Source organism: Aedes aegypti, chromosome 2 (assembly GCF_002204515.2).
Source record: "Aedes aegypti strain LVP_AGWG chromosome 2, AaegL5.0 Primary Assembly, whole genome shotgun sequence".
NCBI classification, from domain to species: Eukaryota; Metazoa; Arthropoda; class Insecta; order Diptera; family Culicidae; genus Aedes; species Aedes aegypti.
The window spans coordinates 259004604-259028933 of record NC_035108.1 but is presented as its reverse complement, the minus strand read 5'-3'; the positions used below and the strand labels follow the sequence as shown (position 1 = coordinate 259028933).

Below are 24330 nucleotides of genomic sequence, written 5' to 3'. Positions count from 1 at the left end.
TTCCTCATTAGACTGTCGTATTGTTCCTTCTGCAAGGCACAACTAAACGAATGATGGAGCTCTTAAACCATTGATAGCACTTGTTAGGCTTATGGCACCTCAATCAAGGTGAAATTTTCTGTGGTCCATTCGTCGAGCTAATAGGGGCGTGAATTCCATTACGTACTATTGCACCCAATCGAAGCCTCTTCATATTTACCCAAGCAAAGCTGTTTGTTTAGTGCTGAAGTTAGTTGGTTATATTGGAATTTTCGATTTCAGATAACGATAGATTCCATTTGTAACTTGTAAAATAAGAATTTTATATCGAAGCACAATGCATTCTGAACCACATTCCCTTGTCCAAGTATTTGAATTAGTTATTTTGAATGAGGATCCTTTGAAGTACTACCCTTTCGGAAGTATCATCCAAGAAAAAAAATGTTGCATATGAGAATATTGGGCAGAGGTTCTTCTTCTTCTTCTTCTTCTGGGCAGAGGTGTCAGCAGCAAAACTTTGAAGTCCTTGAGTTAATATAACTGGAAAGAATGATGTTTTCAATTGTTGCATGAATGCGATGCATCTGAATTCAATCAAATAGTGACGCTTGAAAAAACTTGTATATTATTGTGGCTCATCATCAACACCGGTATTTGATTATTGAAAACATGTAGGGAGCAGAATTTTAAACAATTCCGCTGATTAAATCTACAAGTGCCTAAATGAACCAAGATAATAAAGAAATTCTTTACCCAAGGGGTTTATCCAGGAATTCCTAAATGAAATTCTCCGCGAATAGCTATACAGAAATTTATCTAGGGAATCCTTCAGGAATTCCTACAAGAATTCTTCCAATTATTTTACCAAGGATTACTCCAGAAAATCCTTCACGGATTCCTCCCAAAATTTTCTCAGGGACTCCTCCAGAAGTTAACATCAGATATTCCTTCAGCAACTCACATAGAATTCCGCCATGGATTCCTGAAAGAGGAGTTTCCTCAAAAATTTCACCACGGAATTCTACAGATATTTACATCATAAATATTTCAGGAAATTTCCACAAAAAAATCCTTTAAGAAATACTCAAGTTCTTCCTTTTTTAGGAAATCTTTCAAAAATTGCACCAAGAGTTCGTCTGGAAAATCCTCTAAGAATTCCTTCAGCGATTCATTTAGAAATTCCACTAGGGATTATTACACGAAGTATTAGAGAAATATTCCAGAAAACCCACAAGGGACTCCACCAGGAATACTGCTAAAAAATTTCCAGGAAATAATCCATAGATTCCTACAGAAATACGGGATGCCTCCAGAAATTCTGTCTCAGATTTCAGCAGAAATTCCATAAGAGATCTTGTAAAATTTTCTAGGGATTCCTTGAAATCCTCAAGAAATATACATAGGACAATTCTCCACAAATTCTTTCAAGAATTCCCAAACAACTTCCTAAAATTTTACTATTTTAGAAATTCTCAGAAAAAAATCAATCAGGAATCCTTTCACAAATTCTTCCAGAAATTGCGCCAGGAATTCCTTAGTTCCGCTAAAGGCGACTGTCAGATATTTTTTTAGAATTTCTTCCAGGTATGACCCAATAAATGCATCCACAAATTCTACCATGACTTCCTCAGGAAAATCCTCCCACATTTCTGTCAGTGATTCCTTCAGAAATTCGTAAAAAAAATCCCGTACAGATTCCTACAGCAAATTTTCCCAACAAATTTCTCAAGGTTCTCTTTCCAGGAATTCTTTAGGGATTCCTCCAGAACATCATCTAGAGCGATTTCTTCCTTAAATATTTTAAGGGTTTTATCAGTAGTTTCTCAGTGATTTCTTCAGAGATTCCACTTATACACAATTCTTCAAGAATTGCTACTGAAAATATTCCGGATTTCTTCAGAAATTTCTTCAGCAATTCATCCAGAATTGTCTGCAAAAATTATGTCATTCCTAAGGAAATTATAATAAGAGATTCCTCCAGAAGTTTCACTGAGAGTTCATATAGAAAATTGCAGCTCTCCTCCAGAAAATTCTCCAAAGATTCTTTTAGAGATTATTTGAAAAATAACTTCAGAAATTCCTTCAAAGGTTTTAATCATAAGAGATTAATCCAGAAAATTCTTTATAAACTGACTTCAGAGCTTCTTCATAAATGACTTCAGAGCTTCCCCTGATTTTTTTAAGAATTCCCCATCAAATTTCTTGACAAATTCATCCAGAAATTCCTCCTCGAATTCGTTCTAAAATTCGTCTGGGAATGTATACAGAAATTCTTCCCGGCATTATTTTAACAATTTTTCCAATCAAAATCTACAGGGAATCCTTCACAAATTCCTCCTGGAATTCTTCTAAAGATTTCTTTAGAAATTCATGCAAAGGTTTCTTCCAAAAAATCCAACAGGAATCTATGTATGTGTTCCTCCAGAGATTGGTTCTGAAATTTACAGTCTTTCCACTACAAATTACTCCAAAGCATCCACCAGAAATTTACAGGGATCTTCCCAGAAGTTCCTTCATTTATACCTTCAGTATTCACAAATTCGATCAATAACTATTTCCAGAATTCTTAAAGATATTCATCAATTTTCTTCATAAATCATTCAGGAATTCCACAGGAATATCTACAAAAACCCCTATGTAACATTCAAAGCTAAACAATAGCTTATAGAACTGCAATAAGCTAAGAACTACTTGTCAGCAAAATTGTTCATTGTGTTGCTTCAAAAAATTCCTCCTGATGTTTCTTCAGGGAATCATCCTGGAATTTCTTCAAGTTTTTTTTTTCAGGAAAATAGTCATAAATTACTTCATGATTTTTACCCGATATCATACCGACATGTTTCCAGCGATTACTCCAAAAATATACCAGATATTCTTCACGAAATTCTTCTGGAGATACATCCGAAATTTCCTCTCGTATATTTTCCATTGATTTCTCCAGGAATTACCACCGTCAAGAATTCCTGCGGAAATTCATCAAGCGATTTCATTAATCCCCTCAGAGACTTCTCTCAGAATATTTGCAATGATGTTTCCGGTATTCCTTCAGGAATTTCTTTCGGAATTCTTCAAAAGAGTTACTCAAAAATTTCTTTTGAAATTCTTCCAGTTATTCCTCGCGATTTTTTCAAGATAGGTATTTCTCCTGATTTTTGTCATGGATTCCACTGCAAATGTCTCCAACAATTCCTCCCGTAATTACTTCACAGTTTCAGCAAGTAAATCTCAATAAATGTTTCCATAGAATCCTGTAGGAATTCAACAAGGTATCCAGAATCAGGAATCTTTTTTAAAGTATTTCTTCAGAAATCAGCAAACTCATCAAGAGATTCCTCCAAATACACCACTGCCAGAAATTCATCAGGAGATGTATCAAAGGAATTTCAAAGCTCCATAAAAATCTGAAGTTTCTCAAGGAATTCCATCGAAAGTTCATCTAGGGATTCTATCAAGAGTTTTTCTCTGAATTCCACCAGAAGATCTTCTAGGGATTCCATCAGAAGTTTCTTCAGGCACTTCTTTTAAAATTTCTCCAAGGAATTCATCAGAAGTTCCCTTAGGGATTCCATCAAACATTTCCCAAGGATTTTATTTGAAGGCCTTTCAGAGATTCTGGTGGAATTCCTTCAGAGAGTTCCATAAGGAATTCCTCTAGGGATTTCATCAGGAGATCTTCTAGATATTACATAAAAAGTTCCTCCAATGATTCCAACAATGATTCCTTCAAGAATATCTTCAGGAATTCCTTCAAGGATTCCATCTGGATTTTCTATAGAGATTCTGTCAGGAGTACCATTAGGGTTTCCATCAGAGTTTTTCTGGGGATTTCATCAGGAGTTACTTGATAGAGTCCACCTGGAATTCCTCCAGGAATTTTATCAAGAGTTCTTCTAGGGAATAGCCGAGTGGTTAGAATCCGCGGCTACAAAGCAAAGGCATGCTGAGGATGTCTGAGTTCGATTCCCGGTCGGTCCAGGATCTTTTCGTTATGCAAATTTCTTTGACTTCCCTGGGCATAGAGAACCTGCACCTGCCACACAATATACAAATGTGAAAATTTGGCAACTTTGGCAAAGAAAGCTCTCAGTTAATAACTGCGGAAGTGCTCATGAGAACACTAAGCTGAGAAGGAGGAATATATTTAGGTATTCCTCCAAGAATCCCATCAGGGTTCTTCGAGGGATTCCATCAGGAGATCCTATAGGGATTCTTTCAGGAGTATCAGTAAGGCCTACATCAGAGTTCTTCTGGAGTTTCATTAGAATTCCTCAAAAGATTCCAGCAAGAGTTCCTTCAGAGGTTCCTCCTGGAATTTATCCAGAAAATGTATCAGGAGTTGCTCAACAGATCACATTTGGAGTTCCTCAAATAATTCCATCAGGATTTCTTGTACGGATTCTATAAGTAGTCTAATCGAGAATGTTATCCTTATTTATTCCTCCGGGGATTTCATCAGAAGTTTCTTCAGAAATTTTAAGAGGAACTCCACCGGAGATTTGGGATTCTATCACAAGTTCTTCTAGGAGGAGTTCCTTCAGAGATTCTTCCTGGAATTCTTCCAGATGATTCTATTATGAGTTCCTCTAGGGATTGCATCAGGAGTTCCTTCAAGAATATATTAAGGAATTCCTCCAAGGATTTAGTTTGGAGTTCCTCCAGGGATTCCATCAGAAGTTCCTCTGGGGTTCCTATCAGGAGTATCAATAATGCGTTCTCGGGCTAGGCATTGGACATAAATAGAAAGCGTTGTGTTTGGATGGGCATCTAATTCTTCCGAAAGAGGTGCACTTTGCGAAAAAGGACCACGTGATTATTAAGCTGAAATCGAATTCAGGTTAACTTCTGCGTTCATGAGTCCTCTCATGGCGTAGGGGTAACGCACCCAAACTAGAGATCAGGAGTCGTTAGTTCGATTCTCACTGAGAAGACGTGTAACTTTTTCGCAAAACTTCACATCAATTTGTCCATTTAATCCAATTGCAAAGTATATGTAATGTTAAGCTTTTCGGTAGTAGTTAAACTTCCACTCGGCTGGTTAGCCGTAAACTAAGATTCATAATTAAAAAACAAGTTATCAAGGTATGCCTCCCGAAATTCCGCAAGGGATTAATCTCGGAATTTCTTAAGGGATTTCTCTCAAAACTCTTCTAGGAGTTCTTCCCGGAATATTTTTAATAATTTCCAAGGGTTATACAGAATTTCTTCGGGAATTTTACCAAAAATTTCTTATAAGGGTTTCACCTTCGGAATTTTTTAAGGGATTCCTCGCGGAATTAATCAAGATATGCCTCACGAAATTTCTTAAGGAATTGATTACGGAATTCCCCAAATGATTCTTCCAGGAATTTTGAAAGGTATTTCTCGCGGAACATCTCCAGGGATTCGTGGGAGTTATCAGGAATACCTCCTGGGATTTTACCCGAAATTTCTCTTAACGGTTTTACCAGTGATAAGGGAATTTACCAGTATATCCTCCAGTGACTCTATCAAGATTTTTTCCTGAAAAAAAATGGGATTTCTTTAGGGATTCCTCTAAGAATTCCTTCGGTAATTCCACCAGGAATTCCGTTTGAAGTTTCGTTAGGATTTTCTCTAAGGATTCCAACTGAAAATCCCCTACACAAATCCTCCAACGATATTTGTAAGGATTCCACCAGATAACCAGAGAACCTCAATAGATTTCATTTGGAACTCGCCCAGGTAATTCTGCAGGATTTACATTAGGATAACCTCCAAAGATTTCAGCTGAAATTCTTATATGGATTACACTAGACATTCTTTTAGAAACCGCGCCAAAAAAATTCCTAAAGTTCCTCCAAAACATTCTAAGAAGGAGAAATTCCTTATAGAAGTTTTGATGGAATCCCTGTAGTAATGTCTTGGGAAGGATTCCTTGAACAATGTCTTCAATAATCTGGTATCTGGAGGCATCCCTGGTGGAATCGTGGGAAAAAATCCTGAGGGACCCAAGTAACCACTAGCCCGCTAATTCGCCTTCTTGGGCTTATAGGGCTGTTATACGGCCAATATAGGGTATGTCAGCTGTATAATAGCCCTATATTAGTACGGAGGGCGAATCAAAGTGTTATTTGGTTACTTGGGTAATCTGTTTTGGAATTTCTGAAGTTTCGCTGGAGGAATTCTCAAATAAACCTTTGGAGGAGTTTTTGGTGGAATTATTGAAAGAAACATTGGAGGGAGTGTCTTGCTGGGTAGTACCTCGTGAAGCCCAAGCAGGACAGTTCGGTTTTTTTGCTCACGATTTTGCACGTGTTTGCGTCGCTTTTTTTACGCGTATTGTTATTTTATATAATCCGATGACTCTGGATTAGACCTATTCAAATGTCTGGAGGTTCCTCAGTCAACCAATATTTTGATTTTTCATGTCAAAATGAACTGCTGGTCAAAATTTCAGTCAATTTGGAGAAAATTTAGATGTGCTTCAAATCAATTATGTGTTTTTGGACTATTTTCAAGCTTTGAAAATTCATAACTACTGAACAGAACATTAAAACTTATCGAAAATACCTCAACATAGTAGTTTATTCAATTCTACGAACTTTTGTCGAATACGGTTTTATGATTGGAGCAAGTTTAAACATAGTTCGGTTGAGGTTTGTGCTTCAAGGTTCTTGAAAATCACTATTTTTAGGGAGTGTTCTCCCTGAAAAACATACCTGTATGAAACTTTCGGATTTTGAATTTCCAGAACATTATGACTATGTATTTCTAAAACTCAATCCTGTTTAAAGATATCTTTTAACTTACGAAAATAAATTGTAAAAAATAGGCAATTAGGAAACACATTCGTCAGGATGGATCGGTTTTGCTTTTTACTGCACAATCGACAAGCATTTCGCGAAATACTATTTATACTATAAATAAACTATTGTTTTCTCTTTTGATTGCCGGCATTCAAAATATTAAATTGAAAACACTTAAACAATAAATGTTTATGGCCTATCGCCAGCTTTCTAGGCGAATCTTGACAATATACCTTCCCCAACCTCTAACTCCGTAGCACTTATGAGGGTGTCGCTGAGTCGGTGGCCTCTCATTAAGTAAGTGCTACATCAACATTTTCTTCCCCTATTCCAAGTTACGGTAAAGATGGGCGTGGCCGGGAATAGTGATATTCATGCTTTTAGTATTCTTGTTTATGATTTGAACAAGGTATACTCCCCTGCCTTGTTCCTGAAAGTAGTCAGGATGAGATTATTAAAAAAAACATGAATGTTGCTAGTATCCAATCTACGAAGTATACCGTAACTACGCTAACGCTAACGCTAATTATTGAAAGAAGCATTGGAAGAATCACTGAATAAATTACTTAGGGAGTTGTTGGATAAATTGCCCGAGGAATCTGTAGAGACTAGAAAAAAAGGTTAAGGAAATTCCTGGTAGAATTTTTCATAGAACTCCTTGTACAATTTAAGAAGGAATCCTATGAGGAAGCCCTGACAAAAGTCCTAGTGAAATCCCTGGGTAGAATTCTAGGTGATGAATATCTTGAAAAATTGCTGGGCAAGATTTTCAAGAAATTCGTGATGTGATTCCTAGGTAATGCGTGATGGAATACTTGTAATTAACTTCTAGAGGAAGTCCTGAAATAATCATTGGAGAAATTGTTGTAGCAATCACTGAAGAAATTCTTGGAGTCAGCCTTGGAGTAAGCCCCGAAGAATAACTGAAGAAATCACTTGAAGATTGTTTTGGAGTGATCGTTGAAGGAATCTGTTGTCAACGCGCAGCTCCACCGGACTGGCAACGCTTCTACGAATACTACCACAAAGGAAAACTGTAGTACCTATATGGACTTGGCAAACTGTCAAAGAGAAGAGATAGCAAGAAATTAGAATAATGAGGCGTGAACTAAGACAAATTGGCACAATTCTTTAATCTAAAACAAACTTATGTCTTAAGTTAGTAAAATCTTAATCTATTGTTAGTTAATGATAAAAGTTAATAAGCTATTTTCTATTAGTACGATAAGAGTGAATTATTATGAGTTAAACATGCTGAATTTCTATCCTTAACTACTTATCTATTAGCTTAACCTAAACGAACGGCGAGCAATTCATTACGGCAGTTAAATCTAAAATTACACAAATAATTAGTTGGTGAGTGATTATTATTTTCATTTGTACAGTGTAATTGAATCAACCATAAAAGATATTAACTTAAAATTAACTTCAGGTATCCATGCAACAATAACCGTCAGAGTATCAATTGTTGTCTGACTCCGAGCGCGTAGTAAACGTGAGTGAAATTTGTAGATGCATTGTTTTATGAAAACTCTTTATTATATAGCTACTCTCCTCTCATCCAGGAATTTTATAACCACCCTCACATTGAACTCAAATAAACGGTTTATAAAAACGGAATCTGCTCTTTGTTGTATGGTGAGACAACAGAATCAGTAGCTTAAATGCTGAATAATTTGTGAAAAGCCTGTGAAGGAATCTCTGGAAGATTGCCAAGATGAATTCCTTAATGTATGCCAGAAGGATATTCCCCGGAGGAATTTCTGGTTGAATCTGTAGATATTTTTTTTAGAGTAATTAGTGATAAAATTCCTGGTAGAATCCCAAGCGGAATTTTCGATCAAATCCCTATTATAACTCCTGGATTCCTGGAAAACCTCTAAAATATTCTGAATAGAATGTTTGGAGAAATTTCCATATCGATGACTATTTATAATAATCTCCAACAGAGGCCCCTCATAATTTTATCATCCATTTCTTCCGATACTTAAAATTTTGAAAGTTCCGCTTTCCCTTGCAACACTTTTTGCTCAAAAATCGTTTGAATATTCCACCTACAGTCACAGAGATCGGAAAAATAACAATCACATATCCACTATGCTGGCCACTATCAAAAAGAATAGAAACATAGTGTTGCTGTAACGAACTTTGACAGTCGGTCAAACGGTTGCATCAACATAAATCGGTTTGACTAACTTGCGGGCGGAGTCAATGTAGGTCAAACCGTTTCAGCGTCTATGAGCTGCATAATGTTCAATGATTACTTCCACAGTTGTTAATTGAGAGCTTTATTCTTTGCCAAAATTGCCATTTTCGCATTCGTTTATCGTGTGGCAGGTACGATGATACGCTATGCCCAGGGAAGTCAAGGGGCTTTCCTTTACGAAAAGACTGGAAACCGAACCCAGATATCTTCAGCATGGCTTTGCTTTGTAGTCGGGGACACTAACCACTCGACTAAGAAAGGCCCCTTGAGAGCATCAAATTGTATAAAAACAGCAATTGTAATCTATGAGAACCAAGCCTGAATTATGTTCTAAAGCACGGAGTTTTTACCCATGTAATTTTTTTCCATCCTGGCTCACTGTATGGCGCGGATTATGCAGATGCCCCTCCTATTTACGTCACTGCTGTCCCGCATGATTGGTTTCCTTTCACAATGGTCGTCCATTGTTTGTCATCATTCAATGCGCGCTCGTCAGGACAGTAGTAGAATAGAAGGCACATCGCCCAGGTGAGAGATTCTGTAGAAAACTATAGAAACCGGTAGACCACAGCGTTGACATTCATTTCAACAGAAAACCTCTCCAAAACCGACATGCACACCGGAATACTAATTCATTTTTCAGTGCCTTCATTTGGCATCCCTAGTTCGATTGAATGAACTCTTTTTTTGTTTCTGAACAAATTCGAATCGGTTGTTTGGTTTGACATGCACACTTCGAATCGTTTCCAATTGCTGGTCTGTAGGAGAGTGAATTATTATGCTTAGAACTAACCACAAACAAAAGACAGGGTATTTGATTGGAATTTAGAAAAAGTGGACGACCGTTCGAAGTGAATTTTCTTACAGCCTGATGGATTTTTTTTTTCAATTCTCTTCGCAGGAAGGTTATGAATGCCAGTGCTGCAGTGGATTTGCTGGATCACATTGCGAAGAGATCGACGCCTGTACTCCATCGCCGTGCACCAACAATGGCATTTGCGTCGATCTTTCGCAAGGCCACGAAGGAAACGCCTACCAATGCTTGTGCCCTTACGGTAAGTATTAACTCCTAGAAATGCAGAAAATGGGCTCTAAAAACTGACAAAAATTAAACGTAAATTAAAGTTAGTTCTCCTGGTAATGTACCTTACACAAATCGATATTGCTATCGTTTTTTCATGTAGCATGGAGTAATAACTTCAGTAATTCTGAACCAATCAAGTGTAACTTCCCACTCATGTGACGCCCCACCGCTCTTCACTCACACTTCCTCCAAATGCTGCAGTACTTCTGCGTCACCTTCAGTTATTTTTTTTTCTCTTCATGGCATCAATCATTCCGAGTAGAGTCATAAAAGTTATATGACTCTTTGATTTTATTTCCGCTTTCATCTGTCACAGAGTGTCCCATCCCCCTACCACTAGCACCGATCGCTTTATGTCGCTTCCTGTGTGAACCCATCGGTTTTCCCACTTTTAGTCGTAGGACATATTGCAGTCAGTCAGTTCCAAATACGCCCCAATCGTGTTGTCCCGCATTTGTTTGCTCGAACCAATCAGAATTTATCGATAAAATATTGGTTTCCTGATTTGAATATTTTATGCAATTGGATCATTTGTGACCTACCTCTCGAAAGTGGCAGTACGGATCGGAGCGGAATAAAACTGGCAGCCAAATTAACAAGCATTTTAAAAACTATAAGGGTACATCCCTATGGGGTTGTACGAACTGGTGACGTAGGACCACGATGGTTTATGTAACTAAATTTGATGTCATTGTTGTTGCTCGTTTTGACTTCATACTGTTTTCAGTGCTCGAAACTTTCGTAAATATTAATGCATATAACGATTTGCAATTTGGTCAATCATTCGTCATATTTATCTATGAAAATGTGAAATTTCACTTCAGGATGTATGATCATTTTGAAATTATATTAATAACCTCCTCTGAAATATACAGTAGCATTGGAAAGAACAGTAGTGATTCAGTAGTAGATCCAGTCATCGCTTTGTAGTTCTTATGGTTTGAGAGAAATATTATTCATTGCTTGGCAATGTAATAAATTAAGTCGGAAATATTACTCCGATAACTCTTTTACGCACATGTGGTGGCCCTAAAAAGAGCCAAAGGCTTTGTTAGCACGAATGCTGTTATAGATAAATGGCACTACAGGATATTATCAGTTGATTGCCATGGTTAAACGAAAAATCCTCAATGCAATGCAATGAACAAGTTCTCTGCTTATACGACGAACCAGCTGAATGTTTCGTCGTGTGGATGGCACACATCAGCAACAGGTATTGGACCACACGGCTGAAGTCAAAATCTTAAAATGTGGCTCAAGTTTGAAATCTTGAGCAATTTCACTAGCCGGACGCTTGATTTGCCTAATAATAGTGGTAATGGTGCCTAACAGGCTTGATTCTTGACTGCACCACAGATGATGAGTTTGATTTTGACGGCGCACTGGTTGCGTCCTTCTCGCCCGATGAGATTTGCGGTGCTGATGACGATGTGCGCTTCAACAAGCGGCTTTGGTCGATTTTCTTCAGCCATCTTGAACAAATTAGGGAATATTACACAATCAACTCTTTAAAACACATTTGTTGGCTCTGAAAAGGGCCGATTGAATTGTTGAATTTGCGTAACACGGACACATTTTGACTGGTTGCAATCCTCCTCGCCCGATGAGATTTGCGGTGCGGATGACGATGTGCGCTTCAACAAGCGGCTTTGGTCGATGTTCTTCAGCCATCTCGTAGCTTGCCTCTGGTAGCGAGGAGCTGAGCCGGTTTGCAGGAGCTCTTACCAGCTCGAAAGCGAAAACAGAATGAAACCGAATTCAACGAAGGAGGGATGCTTTATACCCTTAGAATAGCAGGTGATGCTCCTCCTTTCAAATTCTTCGTTTTCTTATCTGGGAAATAGGCTGTATGAAACTGATGTCTGGGTAAGGGATGTACAAGATTAGCATTATGCTGTTATTGCATCCCGACGGCACTGCAGCAGCGTCCTCGGAAACATCCTCAAATTGCCGTATTGTCAATTATTCGCAATAAATCAATTATTGTATGCTGCTATGAGATGAATTAAGAAATTATAGCAAGTATGTGGTAAACACATTAGGGAATATTACACAATTAACTCTTTAACACACATTTGTTGGCTCTGGAAAGGGCCGATTGAATTGTTGAATTTGCGTAACACGGACACATTTTGGCGGCTTTGGTCGATTTTCTTCAGCCATCTCGAACAAATTAAAGAATATTACACAATCAACTCTTTAAAACACATTTGTTGGCTCTGAAAAGTGCCGATTGAATTGTTGAATTTGCGTAACACGGACACATTTTGACGGCGCACTGGTTGCAATCCTCCTCGCCCGATGAGATTTGCGGTGCGGATGACGATGTGCGCTTCAACAAGCGGCTTCGGTCGATTTTCTTCAGCCATCTCGCACAAACAGCTTGCCTCTGGTAGCGAGGAGCTGAGCAGGTTTGCAGGAGCTCTTACCAGCTCGAAAGCGAAAACAGAATGAAACCGAATTCAACGAAGAAGGGATGCTTTATACCCTTAGAATAGCAGGTGATGCTCCTCCTTTCAAATTCTTCGTTTTCTTATCTGGGAAATAGGCTACATCAAACTGATGTATGGGTAAGGGAATTACAAGATTAGCATTATGCTGTTATTGCATCCCGACGGCACTGCAGCAGCGTCCTCGGAAACATCATCAAATTGCCGTATTGTCAATTATTCGTAATAAATCAATTATTGTATGCTGCTATGAGATGAATTAAGAAATTAAAGCAAGGATGTGATAAACACATTAGGGAATATTTCACAATTTACTCTTTAAAACACATTTGTTGGCTCCGGAAAGAGCCGATTGAATTGTTGAATTTGCGTAACACGGACACATTTTGGCGGCTTTGGTCGATTTTCTTCAGCCATCTCGAACAAATTAAAGAATATTACACAATCAACTCTTTAAAACAAACACATTTGTTGGCTCTGAAAAGTGCCGATTGAATTGTTGAATTTGCGTAACACGGACACATTTTGACGGCGCACTGGTAGCAATCCTCCTCGCCCGGTGAGATTTTCGGTGCTGATGACGATGTGCGCTTCCACAAGCGGCTTTGGTCGATTTTCTACAGCCATCTCGAACAAATTAAGTAATATTACAAATCAACTCTTTAAAACACATTTGTTGGCTCTGGAAAGGACCGATTGAATTGTTGAATTTGCGTAACACGGACACATTTTGACGGCGCACTTGTTGCGTCCTCCTCGCCCGATGAGATTTGCGGTGCGGATGACGATCATCTCGAACAAATTAGGGAATATTACACAATCAACTCTTTGAAACACATTTGTTGGCTCTGAAAAGGGCCGATTGAACTGTTGAATTTGCGTAACACGGACACATTTTGACGGCGCACTTGTTGCAATCCTCCTCGCCCGATGAGATTTGCGTTGCGGATGACGATGTGCGCTTCAACAAGCGGCTTTGGTCGATTTTCTTCAGCCATCTCGTACAAACTTGCCGCCGCTTGCTGATCGGACACACTTTGACGGCGCACTGGTTGCAATCCTCCTCGCCCGATGAGATTTGCGGTGCGGATGACGATGTGCGCTTCAACAAGCGGCTTTGGTCGATGTTCTTCAGCCATCTCGTAGCTTGCCTCTGGTAGCGAGGAGCTGAGCCGGTTTGGAGGAGCTCTTGCCAGCTCGGAAGTCGAAACGGAATGAAACCGAATCCAACGAAGGGAGCATGCTATATACCCTTAGATTAGCAGATTATGCTCCTCCCCTTCGTGCTCTTCTCTTTCTAATCGACCAATCTGGGAAATGCATATGTGCCAATAATGAGTTGGACTTAGAATTACTTGATAATTGCGAAAAATGATAATGCGTGAGAAATTGGTCGAACATGAATGAAAGGGTTGACAATTACTAAATATTCAATAGATCGCTATTGATAATCAATAGTTTTCTTTAATATGCAGGTAAATTTCTGATCCATGGTGCCAAAATTATGAAAATTGTTCAATGGGAATTTCTTTTCAAAAGCATTCTAAACATGTCGCAATTTTGTTACATGTGATCATTTTCGTAATCGAAGTGTTCTCATAAAATATGGCAAATCAAAGACACTGTCGGAAATTCCACTCTAGTTTACAATCGTTATGAAATTTTGAGCACTCACCCCGACGGCACTGCAGCAGCGTCCACGAATAGTCTCAAATTGACGTGCCATCAATTATTCATAACAAATTAAATTTTGTACGAAGCTGCGAGATTGAATGAGGAATATAAGATGTAATAAGGTTGGAAATATTATTCCTTCAACTCTTTTCCACAAATATTATGGCCCTGACAAGGGCCGATGGCTTTCTTAGCCTCGATTTGGTTACAGATAAATAGCACTACGGGATGTTATCAGTTGATTGCCATGGTCAAACGGGGAATTTGCTTATACGACGAACCAGCTGAATGGTTCGTGACGTGGATGGCGCACAATAGCAACGGGCATTGGATCCCCGGGCACAAGTCGAAATCAGGAAAGGATGCTCACTCTTGAAAGCTTGAGCGATTTCACCAGTCCGACGCTCGATTAGCAGCATCTCCTCGGATCAGCAACTCTGGGGGCTTCTGGTTTCTGGTTCCTAACCGGCTTGCTTCTGGACCACCGATCACGAGTCGAAATCTGGGAGCGCGGATAAATTTGCAGCGGCGATGACGATGGCTTGGACGCTTCTCCGAGCAGCAGTAGTTTGCCGCTCGGAGAAGCGCCCAAGCCATCGTCATCGCCGCCGCAAATCAATCTTGCGTCTTCCTCTTCCGACGACACAAATTGGACTGTGGCGCGGGTGCAAAAGCAAAGCGAGAATGACTCGCCCGACCGTGTTCACAGTCCGACCGCAAAAAGAAGACTGAGGGAAGAATTGTTGTTGTTGTTGTTTGAGAGGGACTTTAACCCGAAGGTCATTCGTCCCTACTGAGGGAAGAAGCAGGGACCATTTGCTTTTATAGTGGGAAGCGACACCGTCGAAAAGTGCTCGAACGTGATTGGTTGGATAAGAAAGAGGTCAACATTTATCAAATTTTCAATAGTTAAACAACAAAATTCACTTATCGGATATATTACTTACGATGCGTACATATATTTCTGATCGAATGATACTAAAATCGTAATAATTGGTTCATAAACAACGTTCAAAATCTCCCCTAATTTCGTTACATGTCTCATTCTCCGTACTTTTAAAGTGAAATTTTGAGCACTCACCCCGACGGCACTGCAGCAGCGTCCACGAATAGTCTCAAATTGACGTGCCATCAATTATTCATAACAAATTAAATTTTGTACGAAACTGCGAGATTGATTGAGGAATATAAGATGTAATAAGGTTGGAAATATTATTCCTTCAACTCTTTACCACAAATTTGATGGTCCTGACAAGGTCCGATGGCAGATGAATAGCACTGCGGGAAGTTATCACTTGATCGCCATGGTCAAACGGGAAATCCTCAACGCAAACAGCAACGGGTAGTGGATCCACGGGCACGTGTCGAAATCTGGAAACTCGAGCGCTTCCGACGCTCGATTAGCAGCAGCTCCTCGGATCAGCAATTCTGGGGGCTTCTGGTATCTGGTTCCTATCGGGCTTGCTTCTTGACCGCCGATGCTGAATTTATCACGGGTCGAAATCTGGGAGCGCGGATAAATTTGCGGCGGCGACGACGATGGCTTGGACGCTTCTCCGAGCAACAGTAGTTTGCCGCTCGGAGAAGCGCCCAAGCCATCGTCATCGCCGCCGCAAATAAATCAATCTTGCGTCTTCCTCTTCCGACGACACAAATTGGACTGTGACGCGGGTGCAAAAGCAAAGCGAGAATGACTCGCCCGACCGTGTTCACAGTCCGACCGCAAAAAGAAGACTGAGGGAAGAAGCAGGGACCCATTTGCTTTTATAGTGGGAAGCGACACCGTCGAAAAGTGCTCGAACGTGATTGGTTGGATAAGAAAGGGGTCAACATTTATCAAATTTTCAAAAGTTAAACAACAAAATTCACTTATCGGATATATTACTAACGATGCGTAGATACATTTCTGATCGAATGATACTAAAATCGTAATAATTGGTTCATAAACAACTGAGTTATTAACGTTCAAAATCTCCCCTAATTTCGTTACATGTCTCATTTTCCGTACTTTTAAAGTGCACCCCAATATAGAAAACAAAGACGTAGTCCTACGTCAAAAGTGGAAAACTGAGAGTTTTGTAGAAAAGTTATCAATAGTTTCAATATAATAAACAATAAAAAATCAAATCATTCAATCGCTAATATTTCGCTCTATTTTTTCAACTAATTCAAATCTATTAGCTCTAACAGAAAGAGCACACTCATTCCGTTGCGATACATATAAACAAGTTCAATTTCATGCTGCCTTTATCGAGCAAAAATGCAAAACCCCGAAAACCGCAAAAATCGTGTCACCACTGAGCTCGAGTCATTTCGCATTCGGGGTTGAAAAACGTTAGGAAGAAGATTACAGTTTTGAAGAGCTGTGACATTTTTTTTTGTTTTGAACGGTCATGGTTTGCTTTGGATTTTGATGGTGGTGTAGAAAGATGTAAATGTAGAGGCGGTAAATGTTTGCTACAGTACTTTTCTCATCCCTGACTGAGAGCTTCATTTGCCAAAATTGCCATTTTCGAAATCGTATATCGTGTGGCAGGCACGATGATACTTTATGCCCAGTGAAGTCAAGGAAATTTCCATTACGAAAAGATCCTGGACCGCCCAAGAATCAAACAGACACCTTCAGCTTGGTTTTGCTTAGTAGCCGCGGACTCTAACTCGACCAAGGAAGGCCCCTGTGTATCTCTAAATCGTTGAAATGAAGCAATGCAAAATTGAAAACAAGCTATAACAAATCGAAATTATTCATAAATAAGCAATAAAAATAACACAATAAGCTTTACAAAATTTTGCATTATCACGAAAATTTAAAGTAACCCAATAAAATAATAAAAAGCACTAAATAACTTTAAAAAATCCAATACAATTTTTAACTAAGCACTCGAAAAACGCCACTGAAGAAATATGTACGATTTGAATTCATAAGTTTGTCAGTGCTATTCTTCGATTTTCTTCAGAAAATTTTGTCGTACTTATTCTAAATTTTGCTGGAAAAATATTGAATTCTCCAGAGGGGAATCACAATTCTTTGTTGTTTTTTAGATTTGGAATTTTTTATTTTCTATTTTTTGAATATACATTGTCATGATATTGCAGGATCGATTTATTTCAATGCCTTGATTAGAAAAACTTGTATTTTCGTAAATTTTTAAATTATTTATTAGTATCATTCCAAACATTACATTCACTTCTTATATCTAGGTGTTCTGTATTAGAAATCAATATTATCCTAATATGGTATAACTAGAGCAAGTAAACAAACTTGTAATAATTATGCTCTTCCCTTGACATGATAATATTTTTCCCGAACAAAACTTGCGGTCGGTTGCGTTATTTCCTGCAGTGAACGGATGGCTGTTTTTGGTTCGCGAAGCGTTTCCATCCCGGAATGGCAACGTTTTCAGAATAAACAATAATAAAATAAGGGAGGAATGTCACCACCGAATGCGGACCACAACTGCGATGATAAAGGAGGGCAATCGAAGCGGGGCAATATTTTATGGTTCCGTACGCACAATCGTGATTTCGACGCTGATTACCCGCGTAGTATTCGGTGTTAGTCTTTCGGAGTGCCGTTTTTCACATGGTGGTATCTGTTTTTTACTGTATGATCAGAGAGACAGTGATGTTTGCTGACGACAGTCAATTTGAGGCAGTATTATTATTTATGACATTTGATGAAGTTTTTTTTTCACACATATGACAATGATAAAGTAGGTAGACAATTGTGAATGGAACTATTGGGTTTTCTAACAAATAGTGAAATGAATATGCCTTTATGTTACTGCATGACATATGCATATACCTAAATTCTTGGCTATATAATTGATGCATTTCTTGGCTGACATTTAAAGTGGTGCATAACATATAAATATACAGACTGAAACAGAGTCAGTCAGCTGAACAAAATCCTTGCCAAATCTAAGAATTTCCAAGTGAATGAAATTCATTTACCTAATGGTAACTGTACTTCTTCTGATGAAGAAGTTTTAGAAAGTTTCAATACACATTTCCCCTGGACATAGCATCTACGGATGAACCAAATGTGTTTTCATGTAGTTTTGAGTCTCTGGCTTTGGCCAGCAGTATCGTAACTACTGAATTGATTCAGTAGGCTCTGAATAACTTTGCTCCTTTCAAAATTTTTCTTGAAAAGTATAAATCTTAAGCTTTCATTTTGTCCAAGGAAATTAAAAATCCGTCATACGGTTCAAAAGTTATGGTTTCTTAAAAATGAAAATTTGGCAATGTCGCGATTTTTCTGGTCACCCTATTTTGGAAATGGTCACCCTAATCAAAAAATCCAAAAACACGTGTATCCTTATTTCGGATAAGGGACAAAATAGCAAATTTTCACGGAATTCAGTGACCTACTAGATCGGTTTTTCATGGAATGACTGTTTATTAACTATTTTCTGTTTTATATGTCAAAAACCATCTCTAAAACACTTAAATATAACATAAAACTTTGGAACAAACCAGTCTATTTTGAAGAAAAATGTCAATGTCGAAGAAAAGGCAGGTTACTGCATGCAAATTTTGATGCGATAACATAAATCTGCAAAAATAAGACTTACCCAGTCATTTCTGATTTAATAAATCATATTTTTCATTCTTATGTTCTTGTAGGATACACTGGTAAGAACTGCCAATTCGAGTCCGATCCGTGCAACCCATCGCAGTGTTTGAATGGTGGAACATGCGTTGGAAACTCCACTCATTTTAGGTAAGTTTAATCTATTGTTATGCACACAGCGTCATCCACATAATACGAGCGGTACTGTTCATTCTGACTTATGGTTCAATTTTTGTTAACTATTTTTGAGTTTTAAATCTGTTTTTTAGTCAAAGTAAAAAAAACTGTTCTCTTTTCCGTAATCGGCTAACCAAAGCAAACTTGTGCCGTAAAACCTCTTACCGACACCTGTGCAATCCCACACAAATCGCACATGTGTAGTTGCGTTCTGCTTCTTGCAGAAAAGTAAAGCTTATTTGATAACACAGAAGTAGCAATCACGGGCGTTCATCAAGCTAAAGCTCACTATTTCCATGTTGACAAGCTTTCAAAATTACTACAAGTCTTAAAAATAGTATCTCATTTTTATGCGTCGAACCTGCATTGCAGGTGCTTCATTCAAACATCTCATTTATCAAGCTCATGTACATTAGCTTCTCTGATTACAACATTCCCTCATTCCGTTACAGATGTGACTGCACCTCGGGCTACACCGGTCCGCTCTGCCAACACAACCTCAACGAATGCGAGTCCTCACCTTGCGTTCACGGAATCTGTGTCGATCAGGAGGATGGATTCCGGTGCTTCTGTCAGCCAGGTGAGTATGTAGATGGACGTATGGTTCGTGGAATCGTTATTCCAATAATTCCAACCCAAGCACGAAATAATTCAGAACTCATATTGGAACGGCGCTTCGGCACCCTGCTACCATTAGTGATCCACTTTGTATCACGATAATTTAATTTTTGGTTTGCGATGGAAAATAAATTGCACGTCGTCTCTCCGAGAGGAGGTAGAGTTGCTTCAGCTAGCCTGTCGACAAAGTGCATCCACTCGCGTGATTGGAAGGCTATGCTGATGTAGCGGAATGCAGGGCAAATGTGCCATAGGGGCAAGTAGGCAACCATTACTGTTCTCAACATTCTAAAAATATTTTCTCTCTTCGAGTTTAACAATATTTTAAGTGCAAAAGTTTTGAGACAAAACATACAAAAGCTTTTTATCTGTGATCGAATGTTTAGTGTTTACATTAAACTTGCTTATTCAAAAGGAAATACATACTTCTTCTTTTTCTTCTTCTTCTTGTTTTTCTTGGCATTACGTTCTCACTGGGGCAGGTCCTGCTTCTCAGCTTAACGTTCAATGAGCACTTCCACAGTTATTAGATGATAGATTTCTTTGCCAAAGTTGCCATTCTTGCATACGTATATCGTGTAACAGGTACGATGATACTTCATGCCGAGGGAAGCCAAGGAAATTTACATTACGATCCTGAACCTACCGGGAATCGAACCCAGACACCTTCAGCATAGTTTTGCTTTGTAGCCACGAACACTAACCACTCAGCTAAGGAAGGCCTCTTGGCAAAAAATACTCACCTCGTAGGTATTTTAACAAAACATGTTTGAAATTTTGTTTACTATATTTTTACTTGAAATTGTAACATGTTATCAAAAATAGTACTGAAAAAGCATGGCAAATTTTAAACAAATTAGATCGATCAAAATTTTGAATCTACGTGGGGTCATTAAAAGGTGGTCCCAAACTTTTGCATCAAAGTATTGGAAATATATAAAATATAATGCTAATTAATGAAAAGGGCATTGGCCTAATGAAGAGTCATTAGGCTGAAAACTATTGATAGTTCCGATGGGTCATAGGGCCGAATGGGTTGTTAGGTGTACGGTCAGGGTTATCTGAATTTCCTTAAAGCGTACAATATGCGCTGTGAAATATGACTAGAAAAATATATAGTCAGAGCTTGTTATAACGGCATCTCAAGGAACCGTCGTAATAGAGAAACGTCGTCATAAAGAATAGTTATAATATTAAAATATTTTTCAAGGGACGGAAATATGTCGGTATAGAGAACTGTTCGGACAAAATGCCACCGGTATATAGCCCTATCCTCATCAACCACTACAACTTTACTCTGTGATATGTCAGTAGTCTAACACAACGTAGGTTTAGCTAGACATGTCTATTGTGATTCGTATGAGTCCGAAATAAAAATGTGATTCTAAATAGCAAAAACTTTTGTCGTTATAACGAGTTTCGACTATAAATATTAAATTTCACCGTTATTCGATGCCTAGATCGTAATATCGTTATCTTATGAAATGTAGATAAAATATAAATTTAAGTCATTCATTTTTTTATTCAAATGTCATGTGATAAACCTCATTATAAAGCAGTCTTATATTCAGGGTGACTTCAACCCATTACCTCAAACGCCACTATCTCAAATCGGTCACTACACCGAAAGCCATTACCCCGAATAGCATGAGATATAGTGCAGTATATTGTTTTGCAGTCAGCTATATTTTTGGAATATCTTGTTGATGACCATCTTTTTTTATGAGGCGGAGTCTGTTTCTCAGCGCAGTGAGCATTTTCACAGTTACTGACTGAGAGCTATCCTTGTCAATAGGGTAACGAGTGTTTATTTCGTTCTTAAACGCTAACAGTTGGCGCCAGCGGCAAAAAGTACAGGCAACAACCTTTCGAACATTCAGTTTCTTTCACTGGCCGCCGAGCGACGACACTGTTGTTTGTATTCCACTCACTGATTGCGCTACATTGGATTCTCAAATTACTCAAACTTTCAACAAAAGCGCATGGAAGAACGGTAGTCGGAGAACTGTCAAAACGTATGGAAAATAATGAAAAACGGTAAATTACTTGTAATTGAGAAACTGGATCAAAAATGTAGTGAATAGAAATCAAGTGCAAAGTGAATACATAACTTTTTGTGTTTAGTTCATCTTCCGTGGTGTTTTCTTTGCTTCAGGATTTCGTTTTTACTACCACTGAAAAAGAGCCATCTATTGCCTTTTCAGTTTTGAATATCGTCCTATTGAAGTTTTTTTTTGGGCCTGATGCAATAAGATCCTCGACCAGAAAAATTCTATTTTATCATTCTCAATATGTTCTCGCTGAGTAGCTGCGCGCTCACCGTTATAAGGCTCCTTGGTGATAACCGCATTTCACATTTAAAAAACAAATCCTTTCTTATGAACATAGGTTGTGCCAAAGAATTATGTTGTTAAAGTGATTATTCATGTCATAGTTGCCAGCGTTTTAACAGGAATCCGCCGTTCTGTCTTACATAGTCTGTTCTTACAAGTTAGGGTGATGTGCTAGTATCCATCGTATTAAGCTTTGATCTGCCTTTTTTTCAGTATTGCAGTGAATGATGCTGGTACAAACCGATGCCAAACAATTCTTTTCCAAAACGGCTTTCGCATGTACAATAAGATTTTGAAAAATCTTGATCGTCTTGTTGGAAATAATGCAATCAAATTGCATCTTTCCGAATTCTCAATTCCTCGTATCGTTTTCATGTCTGATGCAATCAGTTTTTAGATTAGTCTCACAACTTACGGCTCACTGTGATATAGTGAGTGGTAAAATTACAACATACCAACGCTATTATATTTTTTTTTACTAGAATATATAGATCTACGGGATTCTCCCTCCATTCCTTCAGCATGGTGAAAAACAATAATTTCCTTTAAAATTCATTGTTTGCCATCAAAATTCAGCTCAAACATATAAACACAATTCCTTTTGACCGAACAACCATAAAATTTACTCACAGTGCACAGTGGTTCCATTTGTTCTACGAAGCGGTCATAAATCATTTTACTAAATATCCGATGATAAATACCATCAGAAATTGCTAAATTAATTATTTTTGACTGTTAAAACTCCATCGAGGTTGATGCCGTTATCGATATCACTTCAAAAATTCTAATTAGGATACGGTGATCATATTGCGAATGCTCTGTTATATGAATTATTATGTGTGCAAAAAACTGACAAGCAATTATCTCTCTTTCCGGGTCCATGATTAACAATAGTGTGTAATATTTTATTGATAAGTACCATTAAATCTATAGATTGAAAGCAATATATTAGGATTATTAATGTCGAACTTGAGAAGATTCCCCTCACAGAGTTGCTTCACATTCTCAGAAGCCTACTTTTGTAAAAAGCTAATGAACACTTTTCTAAGTGCCGAAGATGTACACACCAAATAAATACTTGAAACACTTATTAATTGATAATGCCATTTTCACATCAAATTCCTACCAAAACCAGATAACAAACATGCCATTTAATGTAATTACCCTTGAGTTTCAAATATTTACAACTGAGAAATAACTAATGAATTGATTGGTAATATTTTGTTGCTTTTTAATGTTTTTATTTCCACAATTTTATTTTGCTAGCACTGTATATAAAGATGCTAGAATGTCGTTGAATATCTTGTTTTGATGCTCAAAAGAAATAGAAAAAAAAATTCACGTCATTCTTCCCACACTTAGGGAAGTCATATCATACATATTAGAATGGATGTAGTACCAATACTAATTTAAAAGGATTTTATTGTCTCAGTGCCCTCACTAAAACTACTTGTTAAATCAATATACAATGTTGCATGTGCATTCATATCGAATTGAAGTATGAGTAGTAAAAATGTCATTATTTTGTATATTCAATCCAGTTAGCTAAAAATATACTGGTATGTAATCCATTCTATGAATATTTTTACCATTGCCTTTATTGGTATAAACTCACAACTTTGAAGGCACGCTGCTAACTTATTTGCAAATATTTGCAGCTAGAACCTTCACAGGTTCATTTTTCTACTCAAACATGATCATTTGGTGGCAGAAGTTTGATTAAATGTGATTAAGAACATATTTAAAAACGTACTTCAAATAAAGTGATGTAGTTACGAAGTGAGTATATTTCTATCCTCATTACTCACATCAATACTGACTCCAATATGTCAAATAACACTCTAAAACGTATCGGAAGTGATAGATATACATCTGTACTAACGTTCTGTAATCTTAACTGATTAAAAAATCATTTGATTCTGATTTGCGAAGACAATAAAAAAAAGTGCTGAAATCGCTCAATTTTTTACGTATTTTTCACGTATGAAAAATACACTTAATCATTCATAGCCTTACTATGCATATCACACAGAAACGTCTATAATGTTTATGTTTTTACAATCTTGAGATCATAATTGATCCATGAAAAGGTAAAGGAATGACAACGAAGACATTTTGTTTTTCGATTTATGACCTATGGGCGGTACCACTGTGCAGTGCAGCGAAAACAACACAATCAAAGGAAACGTTTTTTTTACGCCTAGCATCGCACGCACATTGATGCGCACAAGCTTTTTTCTCAGTACGACGGATTGAGCTTTGTTTACATTCTCAATTACACGCGGGCGTTGAGGAGATTCCTTAAAATTGCGTGAATTATAGAACTTTTACGGTATGTCATTGGAATGAAATCCTTCAATGAAGAAGTATGAAGGTTTTCCATAGTGAAAATAAATGCCCGGCGAAGTAAGTCACACAGGGGGGGTTAGAAACTTTTATCATAAAGTGGTGTGACTGGTGTCGATCGCT

General features: G+C 38.0%; 1 protein-coding gene across 2 annotated transcripts in view; it reads left to right on the top strand.

Annotated features, from left to right (window-relative positions):
- Window positions 1-24330, top strand: part of LOC5564174 — a 550217-nt gene that overhangs the window by 352401 nt on the left and 173486 nt on the right. For both annotated transcript variants that reach the window (XM_021844877.1, XM_021844876.1), the window contains exons 6-8: window positions 9851-10004; window positions 18787-18883; window positions 19363-19490. In XM_021844877.1, the coding sequence (XP_021700569.1) occupies window positions 9851-10004; window positions 18787-18883; window positions 19363-19490 (379 nt within the window). The remainder of the gene's footprint in view (window positions 1-9850; window positions 10005-18786; window positions 18884-19362; window positions 19491-24330) is intronic.